Here is a 22,727-nt window from a genome sequence, read left to right on the forward strand (position 1 = left end):
TTTTTTAGAAGCTTCTCAGAGTTTTGTGTGAGTTTAGAGTCCTTTATTTCTCTTAAAGCACATGCTGTGTATTACTGGCTTCTGTAAGACTCTTAACATGTCAATTATTTCTTTTAAAAGTGTCTATAGATTTTAACAATCAAAATGTAACTTGTTTCTGTGCCAATTTAGTTTTCTTTTCTTCGTCTTTTAGTTGAACAGAACATGTGTGAGCAGCTCAGCTTTCTCGAAAGCCTCTTATTCACCTGATAGGTAACAAAGATGTTTTTCCCTCTATTTAATATTTGTGTTTGTGCATACATATGCATAGACATTCACAAAAGCATGTGATACCCTGTCACAAAACCTTTTTTAACACAGTAAAGCTATCACATACTGTCCATTTTTTTTTAAATATGTGATGCATCTAAATATTTATAATCAGAAAATAATTACATTACAAGTTAATTTGTTGTATAGGCAGCATATACAGGGTAATGCAATGACAGGAGTTCACTTTCATAACTACAATGCAGAACTTTAAATGTGATTTATCTGCTCCACCTACACCAACTACAGCATTTCTCAGACTTCTTTTTTCACTATGGTGTAATTACAGTGGTGAACATCACATAAAACAACAACTGCACTTACTCCTGTAACTTGTTTGGAACAATGACATTTAAATATCTGTGTCACATATTCATTTAAATAAATGGCTCATCATTGTGTGCGGTCATCTTTAGTAATAGCTGCCTGATATTTAATTGAATAGGGTCGTTTTACATATAAGAAACCTGTTAACAGGTATAGCTGTTAATGCCAATACCAATTTGATAGCCTAAAGCAAATTACATGAACAAGACCTGCCTTACATCTCTTAGGACAGTGGTTCTCAAACTGTGATACGTGTACCACTAGTGGTACGCAGGCTTCCTTCTAGTGGTACACAGAGGAATGAAATATGTCATGTACATGCTACACACATTTCAAAATTTAGCAAAAATGATGTATATAATATGCCTATATTATATATAGCCTATATTTCTGAGGTAATCTGCCACGTTTTTTAACTGTGCAGAGTTGTAGCTGCTTTACTAGGCCTACTAGGCTACTGTATTTCAATACTGCTCATTTTGGTGGTACTTGGAGAAGCCATTTTTTTCTGAGGTGGTACTTGATGAAAAACGTCTGAGAACCTCTGTCTTAGGACAAATAATCATAGGTGTCTATAACAACACATGCTTGATTGCCCAGATCTTTACAATCAGTACATCTGAATGGTGCCTTTTAGTAAGCATAGTTCTTCACCAATACCAGTTTAATACTTTATATAATTACACATGTGAGGCATCACAGTGGTGCAGTGGGTAGCATGTTTACTTGACAGCAAGAAGGTCGCTGGTTTGAGCCTCAGCTGCGTCAGTTGGCATTTGTGTGTGGAGTTTGCATGTACTCCCCGTGTTTGTGTAAGATTTCCTCCAGGTGCTCTGGTTTCCCCAAAGTCCATAGATGTGGTATGCATGCGGTGTGTGTGAATGAGTGTGTATGTTTCCCAGTAATGGGTTGCAGCTGGAAGGGCATCTGCTGCGTAAAGCATGTGCTGGATAAGTTGGTGTTTCTTTCCACTATGGTGACCCCAGATTAATAAAGGGACTGAGCTTTAAAGAAAATGAATAAATATATATGAGTAATATATCACACGAGGAGCAGTGCGATGAGGCCTTCTATCTGTTTTTGTATTTCTGTTTGTTGTAATGGCCTGTTGTTATTGCAATAAAAAAAATAAATGAATTTTTTTTTTTCAAGTTCGATGTGGCTGTAGATCAGCACTGGTGGAAGGCATGTGTTATATTGTACACTAGGCACTCGAGAACGATTGTCCTTCTACCTTTTGTTTCAATCCCCTGACAACTTTGCTCATCTTCAGAGCTCCTTCATCTGTCATAGACAGCAAGAGTCCCGAGATGCTCAAAGTCCAGAAAAGGAACCAAAAACTATGTCAAAACATGTGACATTTGACTTTAGTGGTTCAATTGTAATCGAGTTCCAAGAACATTTTGTGTGCAAGAAAATGTGGAAAAAAACAGCCATGTCCAAAGTAGGAACTGTTGAAGCATATAGTGGCTGTTTTTGCCTCTGTATTCTCTTAATTTGCATTCAGCAGAAGAAACTCAAACAGGTTTGGCTCAAGGATGAGTAAATGACAGAAATGTGATATTTATGTGAACTACCCCTTTATTGCTTCTGTAAGTAAAGGTAAATTAAATATTACTACTGAAGATATTGCTAAACAATGGCAGGAAACGTTGAACACAGATAATAAGAGACAACAATTCATGTAGGCCTATGAAGATGTAGAAATAGAAAAGAGGTCATAATTATGAGAATGATATTTGGACTCAGATATTATTAGGAAAGTAATGTGTTGTAGACATATACAAATCATCATAAAGTGGATTTAAAAAGTTAAGAAAATATTTAGATTTAAGGTTTGTGTGTGAGAGAGCAGATATAGTGTAAAGTGAAAACCATGGGAGAAATGTACCAAAAAGTCATGACTGCAACAGTATGTGGCAAAAAAAGCTAAAAAAAAGACTTTTATTTTGGCGTGGCATGTGACGTCATCAGGTGGCGCCGCTTCAGCGCTGTAATAATTCAACTGGAGAACCAGACGATTCACACTGTGACAAGAGGTTTAACCAGTTAATAATCTGACAACACAAAAGATGATTTACTCTGGAGAGAAACCGTACAGACCTAATCAGTGTCTACAGAGTTTCGCTTATTCGGCGCAGCTTAAAAAACACATGGACAAAAAGTTGCACACATGACATGAATGCAGCAAAACATTTTCTCATGTGCACAGGATGTTTCATGTCTGAATAATGTTTGAAAAGGCTGAGTGACGGCATACTGTTTTCCAACACTTTCAAAATGCAGTATGTGGGGTTGTAAATGTGTCGCGTTTAATGTAAACACAATAATGGTGGCTGAGTGAAGAACAGTTTTATTAATATCTAGCGAACAGCACCTCTGCGGCTTAAAATCTCTTTGCAAGTGATTGTACAGGTTGTACTCTACTCTCTAGTGTATGCATGTAGCTAGTATTGTTTTGTATGATGTTCTCTGTCTGACTCCCTGAATGAGAAACAAATCACTGGGAAGACACCACACATTAAAGAGGGTGGAGCTCCAGGACGATTAGTGTTCAGTATACCAGGGCCTAAAGTTTAAAAAGCCCATTCATTTGTCCTGTGTTGCATCTTTTATTAATAAAGTTTCTTTACATTTAGGTTCAAGATTCTTTCTAGTTTACTACTGTAGGGATGGAATACAGTTTAACCCAAAGAATGACCAGTCTGTCTGATGAAGAAGAACTGGAATCAGAGATTCAAATAAATAAATGAAGTTTACTTAAGATAGTTTGCAGTTTCATCAGCAGAAGCCAGCTTTAACACTCGCAATGAGTTCCTAGGCCGCTCTGACTTACAGTACAACAATGCAGAAATTATACTCTTTACACAAGTCCAGAAAATGTGGGATCCAGGTAAACAGTTCTCATTGGTTACAGCAAAAATAGACAATTCTAAATGCTTGCGTCAATGAAGTATTGTATCTAGCTCCAGATATGGATGGCGACATGGTTCCTGGGGGTCAGGCCAACCCTAAGTTATTAAGAGCTGATCTCTGACCTGTACAAGTTAAACCAAGGACACAATAGACGCTAGAGACAATCAGTTGTGGAAACTCAAGGTTGTTTTTTTGTACGTTCAGCTGTTTTATCAAACTGAATCAAGACTGGTTCCATCAACATTCGGCTACAATATCCTTACTACACAAGAGGCTATCTACATACAAAAGGAAGTACTTTAATAAGAATTAACAATCAAAACAGAACAATCAAAAACAGCTAAAGTACTGTAGACAATATCATAACAAATAGAAAAGGTGTTTTTTCTCTCCTCTACATCAGCAATTCCATTCAGAGGGAGAGAGAGATCTCGCTGACCTATGACCTGGTTTTTGTGTGTCTCCTGAAAACAGTTAAAATAGACAGGCAAGGAGAGGAGCACAGACACTGAACATTTTTACATAAAGCAGTGTTTTAGTTATTCATTGGTTCAGGTCAATTTAAAAGTTAAAGACTAATTCAAATAATCAAATAATTATATCTAATAAAAGTAATGTGAAACAGGATGTTGAAAAAAGGATAAACGTCGATTCAAGTTGAGATGGATTTGAAGGTAGAAATCCGACTCCTTCATACCCCTGTTTTTGGCTGAAAGTGGAAGAATCCGCTTCGGGTCAACCAGTGGGGTCAATAAAGAATGTGGAAGTAATGACTCATGCCCCCTTATTTAGGTTACAGGGTTTCTTCGCCCTTTCTTGGACATGCTGGAACCTAAAAATTCCAGTCCCCAAGCTAAGGGCTCTTCCACCTTCTACTCACAATGGGCTTCGTCTGTGTATTCATCAAGCCATCCGGCTTCAAAGACAGTTCGTCAGTGTCAGTAGACGTTTCTCATCATCAGTAAGATTGAGGGTCCTGCAAGCGGAAGTGATAACATACGAAACAAAACAGCAGACCAAAGTCCAGAATATGAACACAAATGCGCAAGCCCTAATGCTGCGTTCACATCAGACACGGAACGCACGTCAAGCGCGAGTGATTTACATGTTAAGTCAATGCAAAATAGACATCCTGCAGCGCGATACGTGCGAATGGCGCGGCGCGAATGACAAGAATTGCGCGAATGGCGTGGCAAATCTGGTGTGAACGCATTATAATAGTCCTCCATAAGTAAACAACATACTTTCATCGATACATCCTCTGATGCAACTTGTTCAAACTATAAATCCAAACATCCAGGCTAATTTTAAGACTCAGAGTTCCTATGATCAGACACAAAAGGTCATCGACTAGACCTAAGCCACAGAGGATTCAAATTCATGACCTGCAAAAACATCTTTATCTTCACCAGTCTCAAAACCTTCATCAGCATGTTCTGTAACTTCAAATTAGAATAATGAAGCATTTTTACATTAACACACATTAAACATGCCAACAGCACAATAGTCCTATTCAGCACCATTACCATGTTTAATCATCACCTTGCTGAACTCCATGTCAGTCAAGTCCACTTAAAATATCTTTTCATTCAAATAATGATGTGATTGTAGGGATGCAACACATTCCTCTGTATCATTGATAGGAAGTGTACAAGCACCCTTGTCCTGGCCATAAATGAGCCAAAATCACCTTCACAGTTAACAAACTAATATCAAATCCACTCTCTGAAAGCCGGGCTAAATGAATAAACACTGTTATTGCACTCCTGACATTGAGCCAGACCCTCAGTCACCTCAAAGAGACTAGATATAGATATAACCTGTTACCTAGAGACCAAGAAAGATGTAATGGTTTTTACAAACTATTAATCCAATTCATTAACATGCAATAAGAGGGATTGTGAATCCATTTCTTTTGTTCCCACTTTTTAGGGGTTTAACAAAATCTTTGTCAAATTCAACAAAGATCAAACATGAGTCTGTCAAACTCAAGCATCTTTTAACAGAAATAAGACTAAACCTTATAATTATCTTTTCAACTTGTCATTTGCACCATATTACTTTACTCTGACTAAACCATTCAACATAATCAGAAGCAGACACCTTGTATAAAATTCATTTGATTCTTACTGTCTGGTCAATTAGAAATGCTCACAGGTTAGCTATTCGCTCAAACTTTTGATTATTTGAAAATCTTTCATACCTGTCATTTGACAGTGAAACCTGTTTGAAAGCATTACCAATTGAACAAGAACAGACTGATTTAACAACTCTATTACCACATATAATCAAGACTCTTGCTTGGATATGGACTACTAAATTTTCATTCAAAGACAGTCTAAGTTTCTTTACAACTTGTCAGTATTCACAATAATAATATTGACTTGAGTTGACTTGACTGCTTAAAAATGCTGTTAAAGTTGACGCTGCATTTCTGTTTATTAAAATGTTCATTTTCGCTGCAGCAGTATAAATACTTCTTTCTAAATTCTTACATCAGCTATTTAACCATCAGATTCAAACACTTTCATTCAACTTTATCTCTCTGTTCTACATAACATCCAAACAATTATGTTCCTCTGCACTTGAGGACACACACACATAGACAGAGAGTGTTTTACTGCAGCATTTGCCTTTAACACAAATGACTTCAACTCAATTATCTGTGTATTTTTCCTATGCTAGAGTGAGGATGCTTTCTGGACTATTGTGGTTAGTGACTTAGCCAATGTCACTGTTTAAATGCCATCAAGTCTAAAATATTTAACATTAACATTCAGATAGAAAAGAGTTAACTGTAATTAACCTTTGCATTCTCAGTAAATTTAGACATGTGTTTGTAACCTAATATGCATGGCAGTCTTTAATTTCACAGCTATAAGCTAATAAAATTATTATTATTATTATTCCAGAGAGTAATCTGAACCAGGAAAAGAGGTAATTATTAACCATTGCAATCAAAGCAGGATAACCCATCCATTTAAAGCTCATCTCATGGTCTGCATCATCTTTTCCTCAGATTAACTCAGCATTATAAACTTCTTGCATTTCGCTTATACAATCTGTAATAATATAATACTCATTTCAGAGGTTAGTGACAATATTCATACAACAGGGACGAATCATTCCCTCAGGACAATAAGCATTATTGTACCATAGATATGAATATTGTGACAGCTCATAACTAAGTTTGCTTTAGGTGTTGAACTCGCACAAACTTATTCCTAAAATTCTTTGTCCAGTTTCAACTAGATTTACATGATCTTTTATCAGGTTTCAAAGTTTCCCTGTTCATAATCAATGTCTTTTCTGAGACAATCAGCTGGTGCATTTTGTTTTCTTAATATTGTTGCTAAGCAAGTCGATAACAGAAACAAAACACAACTTATGGCTTCACTCAAACAGTCTCTGTCTCTCTGTTTCATGCACATAAATTTTCAATAGTCTTAGACTATAACATTAAAATGATTACAATTCAGAATCTTTAATCATTCACCAACATTCCAAATGTCAAAAGTTTAATCTCTAAAAAAACTCAGTTGGAACTATTTAAAGACTAAGAGAATTTCTTGTAATTATTTTACCTTAACTGCTTAGTTCCATTCAGCTGTGTTATCCTAACCATCTCACAGCCAGTCTTTATCTTTAGCCAACACCATCTCGAAAATGTCCTTCGTCATGCATAAGGACCTGCATCAGTAAAATACTATGAAAAGTCAGACACATCAGTTAAAAATCATCTCAGCTTCACTATCAAGGAATTCAGCATTCTAAAAATTCATACATATAAAATATCCAGTGCTGTTAAAGCAGCCAACCACATTGATATTGGTAAAATTTTAAGAAACTGTACTGTCTCCAATGGTTCTTGAAAGCCCATTGCCATTATCTTTTTACCAATCATCTCCTTCAGGGTATCATACCCATGGCATAGTCCGTTGATGCTTGTCACAAGGACAGACATGTCCTCAATAAAGGCAGGATTCTCGTGATCAGGTCTGGACGGGGCCACTGAGGCAGATTACTGTAACTTCAAACAGTTCCCCTCTAAGGATGCTTTAGGCCGATAGAGCATCACCCCAGTCCAGCACCATCATTCCCACCGGTCAACTGCCACTCACACTGCAAGCTCCTGTGCAGGCTTCCTCCATGATTCAGAATTTTCTGCAAACTTGGGAAAGTGCAGTCAAGAACCATGAAAGCCATTGAGACTAACTACTAGAATTTAAACATTGAGACAGGTTAATCAAACACTTAAATCAACTGAATATTAAGCTGAGATTATTCAGGGAGTTTAGATATCACCCTGATCCATTCAGTGTCAGGGTCTACTACCTCAGTATAGCCATCAGGCCCTGTATGTGATGGTGGAGACTAAGGATAAGACAAAAGTTACAAACAGGAATAAACCACTGAAGACAAGACAAGAAATTTCCAAACAGTAATAACAACTGTTCAAATTAATTATCTCTATAGCTCAGCGGGTATATTAGTGTTTTTCAAGATGCTTAAACAAAAGCATTTTCATTCATTCATTTCTCTATTCACTTAGTCCCTTTATTAATCCGGGGTCGCCACAGCGGAATGAACTGCCAACCTATCCAGCACGTTTTTATGGAGCAGGTGCCCTTTCCAGCCGCAACCCATCACTGGGAAAACAAACAAAAGCATTTTGCAATCTCTTATTTGTTAACTTTGATTTTTAATTACTAATACCTCTATTAGTGTATACAAATTGAAATGTAGAATTTCTGTATTCATTCTAGCATTTCCTTTACATTGGGATTTCCAACTGAGCACTGTGCTTATCAATTGTTATGGAATAGGCAGATAGCAGCTCTTAGCTGACATCTAATGAGAGAGAAAGAGAGTTTTGAGCAATCTAGAATGAAAATGCATGTTTACTAAGTTTAAACATACATTAAACATAACATTAACCTCAATAACATAATTTTATTGTAATATCTTTTTACTCAAGCCCGTCCTAAAACATATAAAACAGAGTTGACATGCATTTTCAAAGTAATGCTGTTACAGTCAACAATAGTTTTAGATCTTTCAGGGGTTAACTGCATCCATCAAAGTATTATTTGAAACCCCCATTTATGTTACATATATTTTATTAAAAATATATATATCCAACCATAAAGCTGCTTGTTTGCACAGACTTACATGGCACATTTTTATTCAGACATGTCTCTGTTATTTTTACAGCCAAAACCAAGCTCATGGTGAGGGCTAAACCAAGATAACAGTGCAGTCACACAGAATCGTATCTTCTAAGACAAAACATAAGCTATTCTTTATTCCCATAATGTTACTGTCAGTTTCTGTGCTTAGGTTTTGCTACTAGCCCCTCAATATTTAGATTTTAGCTTTTCAATGACAATTAAATGCCAAAGGAATACTTTTTTTTTCTTAAAATCAGTTCTAAAATAATTTTATACCCGAGAGCTTAGCTGAGCCATTTACTGCATTCTGCTCTCACCTATTTCTTTTTATATCAGAGTTCAACACCAAAAGCAAGAAGAAATTGAGAGGGCAATCTTACCAACAGCGCTTAGCTTTTGCTTGATTAATCTGCAAACCATCCCAAGATGTGCAAACTGTCCAGACCGGTCCAATCCAGTTAGGGTCATAATTTTCTCTGGATTGCTCCTGGTGCATCATTGATCAATCGACCTCACCCTGATATTTCTAGGTATCTTGTCTGACTTTTGGGGCCACTACTATCTAATGGATCTCTATTATAATGTTATATGTTATTTTTATTCAATTATTTCTTTCCCTAATAATCTGACCTACACTATTCTTATGGCATGCCTTTTGTCTGTGATGTAGTTAGATAGCAGTGGTGGAACTAATTACAATCTCGGGTTAATTTAGTCCACTACTAAATAAAAACCAGTCCAAGTTTTATTCCCGAGAATGTCTTAAAACACACCCATCAACTGAGTATTTTAACTCTGGGTGAAGGACGAGGTACACCCCTCAACTACTGTTACACTTATAACTTATCACTATAGGTGTACCGCAAAAATGCACCAGCTCGCTAAGGGATTCCACACAAATCTACCACAAATTTCTGTGAATCCACCGGCGCCTTTCATTCACGTCTGAATGAGAAACCAACAGCGTTCCGTTACAACCCACTACTTCACAGACAATCCCTAGTCTATAATTTTTAAATCTTCCTACCTTCATTTTGTTGATTGATCAATGGTGTTACCAGTAAACAAGTGCCCGCATCCTCCACCAAAACTCTAGCGATAGTTTACAGTTTAACCCAAAGAATGACCAGTCTGGTAGATGAAGAAGAGCCGGAGTCAGAGATTTAAATAAATAAATCAAGTTTACTGAAGATAGTTTGCAGTTTCATTCGCAGAAGCCAGCTTCAACACTCGCAATGAGTTCCTAGGCCGCTCTGCTTACAATCACCAATCGATAACAATTATACTCTTACATAACGTCATTAATTGTGTCATACATATTTGGTGTTCTAACCTAATTGGTTAAAACACAGATAAACTAGAAACATTTCTACGTGGGGTTTGTGCGTACAATTCTGAACAATATCTAAACATAAACGTCAGACATCCTTTAGACTGATTAGAGCTGACTCCAGACCTGTGAAATGGATCAACAATCAAATAGAACACACACACACAAAGTATAATCTGTTTCTTATCCAAGGCTGACTGTACTGTTAGCCGTCTTTATCGAAACTGGTTAAAAACTGGTATAATCTACATTCAGGCAGTTATATTCTTACTACACAAAGTCTATCTTGAATAAAAAGTAGAATCACTTTTAAAGATTTAACCGTAAAAATAGCAAAATCACTTTAGACATTTTAGACAGTATTAACTCCTAGAAATAACAATAGAAACAGTTGTTTCCAGTCCTCAGCCCTCAGTTCCACTCAAGGTCTCCATGGTCTTGTTTTTCTCCTCCTACCAGCACAACGCTTTTCCCAAGAAACAATGGAAATGCAAACAATTTATGACTGCTGCAATTTTAAAAAGTAACAGGAAGTGGGTATAGTTGGCAGGATTTGAACCTGCGGGAGAATACCCCAACGGATTTCTAGTCGATCGCCTTAACCACTCAGCCATGACTACAAGACTGCCTGAACTGCCTTGTCTTGATGTGTAGTACATGTATTGTGCATCCAGTTGAAACTTTAATCAAGCGATAGCTCAACGGCAAAAGCTGTGGCTCCACAAAATGAGCCTTACACACCCAAACAAGGACTTGAACCCTCAACCCTTAGATTAAAAGTCTGATGCTCTACCAACTGAGCTATCCGGGCTCTACAACAGTAATTGCAAGTAGGGAAGGTTTAAGGTTGTGGTCGGCGCAGACCTTTACAAAACTCTCAAGTTTACCGTGAGATGGGGTTTTAAACTTATGGTTGGTGTGGATGTTGCTAAAACACGACAGGTTACTTTGATGTTGGGTTTATGGTTGTTGTAGATGTAGACATCAGTACAACACAATAGTTTGGACTCCATGTCATGTAGGAGACATTAAATAGATCAATGATAACTGCAGAAGATCTTTCTGCTGTTGTGGCAATGAATGGACACTCAACAATTGAAAAGATTCCTTCCATGCCTTAGAAGCGTGACTTGATCAGTACTTATCTACACAGCATGCTGGCATCAAAGATCCTGTTTCTCATATCGAATCCCTAGTCTTCCACACTTTAGGAAACATAAACATTCAGGACGTGCCATTAGCACAGCCTGCACTAAAAGGTGGCTGGAGATTACGGATGGCAACACAGAGTGCAACGCCAATGTCACCTTGAAAAACCTGCCATGACCCGGACTCGGACCGGGGTTGCTGCGGCCACAACGCAGAGTACTAACCACTATACGATCACGGCGAGCTACGGGACAGCCGTCGTGGCTCTTTTGTGGTTTGTTCCTGCCTGTGATATGCCCCTTTCTGTTCAGTGAGAACACGCTGTTGTTTTTCTCCTCCTACCAGCACAACGCTTTTCCCAAGAAACAATGGAAATGCAAACAATTGATGACTGCTGCAATTTAAAAAAGAGAGAGGGCGTAGTCGGCAGGATTCGAACCTACGCGGGGAGACCCCAATGGATTTCAAGTCCATCGCCTTAACCACTCGGCCACGACTACAAGACTGTCTGAACTGCCATGTCTTCATTAATACTACACGTATTGTGCATCCAGATGAAACTTTCATTAAGCGATAGCTCAACGGCAAAAGCTGTGGCTCCACAAAATGAGCCTTACACACCCAAACAGGGACTTGAACCCACGACCCTTAGATTAAAAGTGTGTTGCTCTACCGACTGAGCTATCCAGACTCCACAACAGTAAATTACAAGTAGGCAATCTTTAGGGTTGTGGTCGGCGCAGACCTTCACAGAACACTAAAGTTTACCGTGAAATGAGGTTTAAGTTTATGGTTGGTGTAGATGTTGCTAAAACACGACAGGTTACTTTAAGGTTGGGTTTATGGTTGTTGTAGATGTAGACATTAGTACAACACAATAGTTTGGACTTCATGTCATGTAGGAGACATTAAATAGATCAATGATAACTGCAGAAGGTCTTTCTGCTGTTGTGGCAATGAATGGACACTCAACAATTGAAAAGATTCCTTCCATGCCTTAGAAGCATGACTTGATCAGTACTTATCTACACAGCATACTGGCATCATAGATCCTGTTTCTCATATCGAATCCCTAGTCTTCCACACTTTAGGAAACGTAAACATTCAGGACGTGCCATTAGCACAGCCTGCACTAAAAGGTGGCTGGAGATTACGAATGGCAACACAGAGTGCAACGCCAATGTCACCTTGAAAAACCTGCCATGACCCGGATTCGAACTAGGGTTGCTGCGGCCACAACGCAAAGTACTATCCACTATACAATCACGGCGAGCTACGGGACAGCCACTGTAGCCCTTGTGTGGTATGTTTCTCCCTGTGATATGACCCATTTCTGTTCAGTGAGAACGCTGTTGTTTTTCTCCTCCTACCAGAACAACGCTTTTCCCAAGAAACAATGGAAATGCAAACAATTGATGACTGCTGCAATTTTAAAAAGGGAGAGGACGTAGTCGGCAGGATTCGAACCTGCACAGGTAGACCCCGATGGATTTCTAGTCCATCGCCTTAACCACTCAGCCATGACTACAAGACTACCTGAACTGCCATGTCTTAATGTGTAGTACATGTATTGTGCATCCAGTTGAAACTTTAATCAAGCAATAGCTCAACGGCAAAAGCTGTGGCTCCACAAAATGAGCCTTATACGCCCGAACAGGGACTTGAACTCTGGACCCTCAGATTAAAAGTCTGATGCTCTACCGACTGAGCTATCCAGGCTCCACAACAGTAATTTACAAGTAGGCAATGTTTAGGGTTGTGGTTGGCAAAGACCTTCACAGTAAACTAAAGTTTACCGTGAGATGAGGTTTAAGCTTATGGTTGGTGTAGATGTTGCTAAAACACGACAGGTTACTTTGAGGTTGGGTTTATGGTTGTTGTAGGTGTAGACATCAGTACAACACAATAGTTTGGACTCCATGTCATGTAGGAGACATTAAATAGATCAATGATAACTGCAGAAGGTCTTTCTGCTGTTGTGGCAATGAATGGACACTCAACAATTGAAAAGATTTCTTCCATGCCTTAGAAGCATGACTTGATCAGTACTTATCTACACTGTAAATATATAAATATATATATAAACAGGACTTTACAACTCTGAAATATAAACTTTCTAAAATGTTTGAGGTTATGTAAAAAAAAAATGTGACTACTTGAAATTAGCATAATTGAACAGCCATTGCACCAGCACCTTTAAACATGGCAGCATATAGACGTTTGAAGGAATAGACGTTTAGCTTAAAAGCTGATTTGTAAGACTGGAGTTTAGATTTTCTAACGGAAAAATACAACAATACTGTTGTCAAAAGTACTGGGTTTGGTACCAATCAGTACTAAAATTTAAAAAATAAATATTTCCTGCTAACATTCAAGCAAAAATGAGCATGTTCTTAAACACCACTGATTGGTTGTTGTGTTCACATGCTCTACAGAAATGACTGTGATTGGCTGCTTCACTGCTGTTCACTTAATGCAAACACAATTACACAGACACTGGAGCATTTTAAAGCGCCTTCGATCAGCTGATTTGTCCATAAGCTGACATATGATCGACAGGGCTCTAAAAAGCTTCAGTGTCTTTGTATTTGCACTTGGTAAAGATTGGTAAAACAATGACTGTCACGACCAATCAGTCATATCTTTTGAGCATGTGAACACAATGGACAATCAGTGCTTTCAATGTTAGCGAAAAAATTATATTTTTAAATTTCAGTACCTTTTGATATAGAATTTCTATACTTTTTGACAACCCTAAAAATCACAATACAAAAAAAATCAGTTCCTTAAACACTACAATGTGGCAAATAATTTCTGCACTGCAAACAGCAACGTAGCAAAAAACGGCTTTACAACCCTGAAATGCAAACATTCTTAAATGTTAGAAAATACCTAAAAACTGTGACTACTTGAAATTAATGCAATTAAACTTGCCATTGCACCTGCACCTTTAAATATGGCAGCATATTGGCACTTGCAGAGGAACAGATATTTAGCTTAAAAACTGATTTTTAAAAGTCTAAAGTTTCAATTTGAGATTTTACCTACCTAGGGAAAGGCTTTGCAATTAAACATGCCATTGTGCCAGAACCATTCAACATAAAACACGGCAGCATATAAGCACTCACAGAAAAAACAGACGTTTAGCGAAAAAGCTGATTTTTAAGGGTCTGAAGTTTTGGTTTCAGATTCTTCACTCCCAGCGAAAGCATCACTCGTTGAACAAATTCAAATGTGTTGCTCATAGTCTTTGGGTAGTCCAAATTCAGTGCATAAATCAAAGCAAACAGGAGACATACTGCATGTGGCAAAGTAGGGACATCGTCCATCACTACTTTTCCTTCCAGTATTATGGCCCGTTTTGCATCCACATTGAGGTCATTAGGACATCTGGCAGGCATGTCCTTACAGAAGATGGTCAGCAGGCCAACATCTACTCCACTGAAGTCAGCCTCTACATCCACATCCTATGAATAAAGAAAGAAAAATAAGTTTAATATTTCATATTACACTAATAAAGCATATAGTGGCCAGGAGACCAAAAGCATAGGTGAAAAAAATTACACTTCAATGTACTTAATTTGGTAAGACATTAGTACATGGACCAATTACACTATTAATTGTAGCATATTAGCATGACTTTTAAAGTGATCATAAAACTTATTTAAAACCCTTTTTTTCATAACTACTTTTTTTCCCCCCAAGACTGACAATCCTCACCTGAACACTCCATGATACTATTTTATAGGAACTATCAGTTTTTTAAATGAAAGAAACACTGTAATGTAATAAAAAAAAACTGCACAAGTGTTTTTTTTTCTTCCAAAAAAATGAAGAACCAAAAAATGAATGCACTTGGTTTTACTAGATTAAAGCTGCCCAACACCCATATTTTTAATTTTTAAACCAACAGAAAACATACTGAACACCTGTGACATATTTTTAACAATTCATGACAACATATGAATTATACAAATAAATAACATTATAACATAATAAACCAAACTGCACTAAATGTGCTTTTGAAATGTCTTTGTTAAGTGTGCACGTGTTCGCTCAGGGGGGAAAGAGAAATAAAATGTTTTACTTGATGCACCATTTAGGTTTTTGAACATTATTGAGCTAATATACACACATCATTACATGTCATTATTACAATTTTGAAATAACGGTTAACTATGATCTATATAATAATATGTCAATTTAAATTGAAAATGAAGCAGTCAGTCAAGTTTGCATTATTTAGTAAACCTATTTCCAATTTAATAATAAAAATTTTAAAGCAAATGAAGGTTTTATTATTGGCTTTTAGAGCAAGGGTGCAGCCATTTACAATACCACAGCGGGTGACTTCAGAGGGTTGGTTATCATTTTACGGAGCATCTTTTGACAGCATGGCTTTTTACATCCTAATCCAGTGTGTACTTCCAACAGAAATTATATTGCTTTCAAGGTATTACATGGCTATTTCACTTATTAGGAACTTAGTAGTATACTTATTATTATTTCACTTATTAGAATCTTCCTCTTTTTCAAAACAAGTATGTTCAAAAATTAAAGCAATGCATGCATTACCTCACCGGCCTATGAAGCAAACTAACCCTGTGATGTCACATACTGTGAATTTTACAAGAAGGCAGCACTCTTGCTCCAAAAGCCATAATAAAACTTTCCTTTTACTTAAAAAATAATTACATTTGCTTTATTTTAGTTGTTTTATAAAAGGGGAAATTGATTTCAGTAAATAAAGTAAATTTGAATGATTGCCTCATTACCACTCTAAAAAGCAGAAACAATAATACTACTTACAAAACACATCCTGAAAAAATCTTCAGACTCATCCCCCAAAAGGACTGGAAGACCCTGAAGAACTGCGGAGCGGACCACTGTCACATCAAATGGCTATGAAAAAGTAAAGACAGGTAGACATGCATTAAAGCTCAACGAAAAAAATCAAATGGAAACGATGATTCAAAGATGATGTCAGGAAAAATACCTTAGAATAAACTTGTTGCAAAATCTCATCTAGTTTTTTTCCCTGATTTCCTCCTCTTTTTTTGAAAATTTCTATCAAGCGAGCTGAGTGTGTGTCTAATGCAGTGTAGAACTCCGATCTCAAATTTCTTCCCGAAATTCGACTGAATTCTGCAAAGATCTAATTAAAAACATTGAGTCAATATTAAGATTCAAAAACACAAATTTAAAAAATCATACTAAGTTTTGAAAAGAAAACAAACCTGACTTTCCAAAAAAAGTGCCGGCCACTTTTCCAAGATGTCACTGACAAGAGGTTCAGAGTGGACAATTTCTTTTCGTCTCAAGGCAAATGTACTGTCCATCTTTTGGCCAATCAAGCTCATGTTTAGAGGCCTCCTTTTCATTTCTTCTACAAGTTCTATTGTACGTTCTTGGCTTTCTTCATCTTCGCCATTAGGAAAGTTTGGCAAGAAATTCAACTCAGATCGTCTGGGTTTTTTGATGCCTTTATGCTTTGTTGCCTTCATGGCACCTCTCTTTTCCCCAATTGCAACATCACTACAGCCAGATTTACGCATTTTTGATCTGTAGTTGGCCATTTTAAACTTTAGGCTGTTTTTCCAGCCAGCAAAGCCTGATGTGGAGCCCTGTTCAGTCAAACATGGGTGTGTTTTGATGAGAGCTGCAGCAACTTGGGTAAAATCCTCATCACTTGGATAGGCCCTAAATGTGTAAATGGCCCCAGCAAGCCCCTCCAGTATGTCATGTTTTATGTCTCTTCCAACGTCAGCAGTTGTACCATCTTTCATAAAAGCTAGGTTTCCCTGTCGTAGACGATACTCAACATTAACCGAGAATTTAGGTATCTCAAACTCATCTGGCCATACAATCTGTCGTTCAGCAGACAACTGCTCTGATGTATCAGAACCTGAGAGAATTATGGTGTCAGCTTGACTTGAGGAAGGTGATGTGTCCAGAGGAATTATTTTCACCGTCGCTCTCTCTGGTAAGTCATTAATGTCACTGATATTGCATAATGCATTGTTAAAAAAAGGGTCTTCATACTGGAGGTTGAATGGGTATGCAAGTTGCAGTTTCTTCTGCAGCACTTGTTTTAAAGCATCAGCATCAGCTGGTGTTTCCTCTAAGACAACCTTCCGGATGTCACTGTCGTGCACAATAACGCGAAGTGTCATGGACATGGCTAAGTGAAATTCTAAAACAAAGAAAGTAGAAATCAGAAACATGCAATGATACAATGCAGTTTAGCAACAAATGTAATACTTCAATGTGACATATAAACACCCTCAAATATTATAAGCTGCCAAAGGGAAGGGGTCATTCAGTTCAGAAGGCAGAACAACTTGAAGTGAATGCAAACTGCACAATTCATAAGAGCGCAAATGCTCAATGTACCATGCAGATTGTGGTTCGCAGAGAAACATTATCTCGGTGTTGACTGTTAAGATTTTCTCTATCTGCATGAACTCTGGCAAACCTGAACAAGACCCAACTGATAATACCATGTTTGGGCAGTACCTAATTCCATCAATGTAAACACTAGATGAAACTAGCACAGAGCTACAACTAGGACTCTGCAGATGTAGGTACTCTTGTACAGCTTCAGGAAAAGCTGTTAAAAGAGAACTAACCACCCTGTCCATTTGTATTTTTGGCTTGAAAAAAGAGCTGCCATCCATATGATAGGCAATTGCCATTTGATGCTTCTTGGCCAGCATTAGGGGGACATTTTTGAAATTGTGTGCATCACGGATCACTTTCTTGAAGAACTTATGTTTCCCCTCAAATCTGATGGTCCATAAATTCCTCAGTGGTCCATATGTTCTAATCAATTGAGGATAATGCTCCAAGTAGTGATGCTTTGGGCGTAGTACAAAGTTTGGAAACACATCTTGAAGCAAAGCTCTGTGTTCTGAGATCTTAAAATTCAAGAACTCCACTGTGTCATCAGAAAACTGGCTAGACAAAGCCAATTCAACAACATCTTTTAACAACATTAGAATTTCCCAGGTATGATCATTCTCTTTCACTTTATGGCCAATCAAGAATGGGAGGAGCCTTAGGAGGGCCCAATTTTCATGGCCATTTCCCCCTATTGTTTGTTTGCTTTTGTATGATTTTGGAATTGGCTGTGGCTGGTCAGTCCTGTCTGAAAATTTGTATGGAAATTGTTTGATGGCATTATTTAAAGAATCCAGTGAAAAGTAATGCTTTCCAATTAAATCCTGCAAACACAATGCCAACTCCACAGGAACAATACCCTCTAAAAGATCATGTAACAGATCTGGGGGGTAGCCACCAATTGCATGAAAGTACTTCAAATTGTCACTCAATGGACAACTACTCTTTACACCATACTGTGCCACCAAAGTTCTATCCTGTAGAACATCCTGAATATGCTGTTGGTGCTTTTCTTTTGTCCTCATTTCAAAAGAGCCAGACCTAACTTCTTTGATTTGGATGTCATCTCTTGTGGCCAAGCAAAATCTACAAGGGAAATTCACCCTAAAACTCTCTTGAAAGCCTGCCAGCAAATGGGCACCAAGATTATCTGCCAAGACATGCAGAACAGATCCCCTTACACATGATCCACGCTGCTCAACATAGACTCCCTGCTCTTCAAGACATTTCAGGTCCTCAAGTAATGGGCATGGTATTTTTGAGTAGCTATGCTGCTTAACTACATCTGTTTTACACAGAAGAGCTAGCTGAATGGTGTGCAAAGATGATGTGTGTTTTGCTGGTAAGTTTGCAATAACCCAGTAGATAGCACACATTTTGTGTTTTTTTCGTGACGTTCCAAGTGGATTGGCCACTTCAAAATCATCTATATAGAGATTAAGGGATATTCGACAATCATCTGCAAAAAATGAATTATCTCTATAATGCGTACCATCCCTGTAACTGCTGTATCCCATCGCTCTCTCCCCTGAAGCCAGGACCTCATCAAGAACTTCTGGTTTATTTAGCAATTTCTGCAACATTTGGATAATTGGGATATACACATAATACTGCTCATCTCTATCTACTTTGTACTCAACAGGGCTTACAACTGAATATTCTCTCATGAAGTATGATGCCCTCCTATTGGACGTTGAAAGAGGACCTCCTTCATTTGTACAATGTAGCAGCACATTGCTTTCAGTTACTGCCCTGACTAGCTTCTTCACAACTGTGCTGTCTACTTTATCATAGTGCTTCTCAACAGTTTGCTGTATTATATTATACAACAGTGGCTCAGACAATAAATGAATCTGATTCAACTGTTGTATAATTTCTTGTGTCGCATTTTCAGAAATATGCAAGATTGTTCGCATTTTGAGAAAAAGTGATGCTAAACTGTGTTCCAACTTTTGTTTTGTATCTTCCAAATTGACTTGTTCCTCTGCCATATTACATTCATCTTCACTGCCTGAGTTGTCATTAAGTGAATAAACTATATTTTCTTGTGTGTCACCAAACGCAGTACTTAACATAACCCCCAATTTAAAATCCTCATGGCAATGTTGCTGGTGTGCCTTACTTTTATGTGCATTAAAAGTGGAATACACATTTGTCTCAAATGAACAATCTTTAAAAGGACACTGAACTTTCTCACTATTCCTCAAATGAGTACGCAAATGGGCAAAATATTCTGACTCGCTGCATGGTTCTTTAAAATCACAAACATGGCATTTGTAAGAAACTAAAGCATGGCTAGAGTTACTTGATTGTGCACTTCTTTGTTGAGAATGATTTTTTGATAAATGTACTTTTAAAGCGTTAAAAGATTTTAAAGTACATGGACACTCAGTATGGAGACATGGTACTGGAGCAATTCGTGAATATGCTCCATGGCTTATGCGGTAGTGTTTAAAAAGTTGTGCCCTCTTTTCTGATGTGTATGAGCAAGACTTACATTTCCACTGCATATCCCAAACTGGTAGTCTGAAAAGAAAAAATTATATATATTAAGAGTGTAACGATATCACAAACCAAATATAATACCCACAATACGCATCACAATACTCTAATGGTGTGCTACAATCCTCTTTTGTCCCCCCACTGTCCATTGATGTGGATGAAGTCACAATTTTTTTCTTCATTCACATTTAATAAAACAGTACCTAGACTAATAGATGCATTTTGTTTTAAATATTTAACTTCAGTTAACTTTTACATTTATAAATTACTGTCTCAGGTACAAGTCTGTCATGACAGCATGTTTACACCTGCTATTAAGATTCGTTTTAATAGATTTTTAAAGTATACTGCACCATGGTTACACCCCTAGCTTAAAAAAAGAGCAAATAAACAATAAAATATAGTGCTTTAATTTTTATTGTTATGATCCTAATATAATTTTGTATATGTATATAATTAATATATTTAAAAAGATTTTAAAATTATCAATTATTTTAAATACATAAACACTGTAACTGTTCGAATGTATTTACCTTAAATTGCCAAAAATAAGTGAAACTTTGTTTAAAAGTGCAAACAAACAGGTTTGGTAATATATATATATATATATATATATATATATATATATATATATATATATATATATATATATATATATATATATATATATATATATATATATTCTTTGTTCTACGCGTTATACCATTTCATCACTATCCATCACACATTCTGTCGCATATCTGTTCATACTTCATATTTGTCATTACAGCAACATAAAAACACTCCATTAGGGTAACATAATGTTAACACTTGAATATTCCTTCACAAAAGGCATGAAGAAAGGACAAATAACACATAGAACCAAAAAAATGTACAATTTTTACAATATACGACTTGTCTGTCCTTAAATCTCTCTCGTATTGTCATGAGCTTGACGTTAACTTTTACTATGGAATTAATATGGAATGTTAGCACAGCACCCTTTAGCCTTATGTATAAAATATAACTGCCTCATACGTGCCACGAAACGTAATCGCATCGCAATCCTAAATACTTACGACACTCACGGATCCCTTTTGAGCTGAAACTGTTTAAGTTGGTTTAAAAGCTTCGGCGATCGCAGAAAAAAAGCGACTGCTCTGTCTGGTCACGAGACGCTCGCTAATGGCGGACCAGAGCTGATCTCCTCAACTGCTTTCTGTAGGTTACCTGTTAATCCTTTTTAAAACACGCATATTTTCGTCACAACCAGCGTTGCTAACGTTCAACGGTAACTAATGTATTTTAATGAGGCCAAAAGGTTTCGTTTTCTTTTCTTAAAATGCAGACCTACCATTGTACTGTGTTAACGTTAACTTACATCTATTTGAATGGATTGCGCGCGCTCTCGCCCTCACAGTGCATCATTTGAAATGGCGCGGCCCGCTCTTTTAGAGCATAAAGCCCACTTAGCAAATCATAACAACAAGAGCATTTATTAATAGTTGTTAAAATGAACTAGCCAGCTGACTTCACAGATATTAATCTGAAAATAGCTAATATAGTAAAGTAGACACTGCTGCAAATAACATGCAGTGGTTAAAAATTTAGTCACAACATAATGGGCTAAAAATTACAACGGTTCACAAAACAGCAAACAATACACAAAGTGCAGGGAGTTTACTGATACCATACAAATAAAATCAAAGTAGTAATTAAAATTAAAGGTTTACCTTGATTTACCGAAGCAGATCTCCTCAATCTGAACTCCTGCTCGTGCCATGCATGCTTCTGACTTCAACTGTATAAACATTTATTATCGCAGTCGCGTAAATGATTAGTTAAAGCCTTTTTATGTTTATTCAGATCTTATTTTCATTCAGCTACAGCAATAGCTGATGCCTTCATCCATATTAAGGATTTCCTGGACTGTTCTGCTACTTTTGTGAGGCATATCTGGAATTTCTGCTCAATGAATGAATGAAACAGGCATTACTTGCATTTAAAGTGCTACAATGCCCACATCACCTTATTTTGAGGAAAACTGAAAAAAAACTCCCTCAAAAGAAATTTGAAGTAAACACATTTCTAGCATATAAATCTTTATTTTTATTTTTGTACTATTTTTGATAAAATTTTTATTATGTCAAAAATAGTAGCCTATTGAATATCAATATTTTGCAAGGTAATGAATTTAGAAATTCCAGTATCTTGACAACACTACACCTTAGTTAATTTGTTTGTAGCTTTGTATCACATTGGATAACAACTCACAATATAAAATAAATCATATTTTTTAGATTTGAAGACATGCAGACAATTACATTTTCAAAAAACAGAAACTGCAAATCAGGAGAGAAGATAGGAGGCTCAAGAGGTATGATATGGCTCACAACAGACTAGTAAATGAGAAGTGGGACAATTAATTAATGTTTTTTTTTTTTTTTCCTTTTTGGTGTTACAAGTCACAAAGCTTCAAATTGTATTGCTAAAAGTCAACGCAAAACACCTATTTATTATTAAACCATTTATAAATCTATTATAAAAGTAGATTACCTTTTGAAAGTGGTGATATTTTAGCGGGGTGAATTAGAACATTATTTTTTAATGGGGGGGGGGGATTGGGGGTCTTTGGGGCTAAGCCC

General features: G+C 37.0%; 1 protein-coding gene and 3 non-coding genes across 5 annotated transcripts; all 4 read right to left on the bottom strand.

Annotated features, from left to right (window-relative positions):
- Nucleotides 1-11,620: 11,620 nt before the first annotated feature.
- Nucleotides 11,621-11,702, bottom strand: trnas-uga (transfer RNA serine (anticodon UGA)). Its single transcript has one exon. It is a non-coding gene; the product is annotated as a tRNA-Ser (tRNA).
- A 946-nt stretch (nt 11,703-12,648) lies between these two features.
- trnas-aga (transfer RNA serine (anticodon AGA)) lies at nt 12,649-12,730 on the bottom strand. The gene has a single exon. It is a non-coding gene; the product is annotated as a tRNA-Ser (tRNA).
- Nucleotides 12,731-12,848: 118 nt separating this feature from the next.
- Nucleotides 12,849-12,921, bottom strand: trnak-uuu (transfer RNA lysine (anticodon UUU)). Its single transcript has one exon. It is a non-coding gene; the product is annotated as a tRNA-Lys (tRNA).
- Nucleotides 12,922-13,285: 364 nt separating this feature from the next.
- LOC141381657 (sterile alpha motif domain-containing protein 3-like) lies at nt 13,286-20,131 on the bottom strand. Of its 2 annotated transcripts, XM_073947550.1 has the most exons (5): nt 20,099-20,131; nt 16,440-17,395; nt 16,199-16,357; nt 16,012-16,104; nt 13,286-14,669 (listed from the first exon to the last, which is right to left on the bottom strand). In XM_073947550.1, exons 2-5 carry the CDS (start codon nt 17,379-17,381, stop codon nt 14,346-14,348), a joined length of 1,518 nt encoding a protein of 505 aa, XP_073803651.1. In that variant the 5' UTR covers nt 17,382-17,395; nt 20,099-20,131; the 3' UTR covers nt 13,286-14,345. The 2 variants fall into 2 exon arrangements, with proteins under 2 accessions (XP_073803651.1, XP_073803650.1); XM_073947549.1 differs by lacking the exon at nt 20,099-20,131 and having other exon boundaries at nt 16,440-19,754.
- Between the last annotated feature and the right edge of the window lie 2,596 nt (nt 20,132-22,727).

Source organism: Danio rerio, chromosome 4 (genome assembly GCF_049306965.1).
Source record: "Danio rerio strain Tuebingen ecotype United States chromosome 4, GRCz12tu, whole genome shotgun sequence".
NCBI lineage: Eukaryota > Metazoa > Chordata > Actinopteri > Cypriniformes > Danionidae > Danio > Danio rerio.

What these genes read in the sequence shown, in the direction of transcription:
- LOC141381657 (XM_073947549.1), bottom strand. Translation starts at nt 17,426, where the DNA reads ATGTTTCTGATTTCTACTTTCTTTGTTTTAGAATTTCACTTAGCCATG. An exon ending in CACTTTTTTTGGAAAGTCAG is followed by an intron (nt 16,358 to 16,439) that starts GTTTGTTTTCTT and finishes GTTTTTAATTAG; the next exon opens with ATCTTTGCAGAATTCAGTCG. An exon ending in ATTTTTTCAGGATGTGTTTT is followed by an intron (nt 14,670 to 16,011) that starts GTAAGTAGTATT and finishes CTTTATTCATAG; the next exon opens with GATGTGGATGTAGAGGCTGA.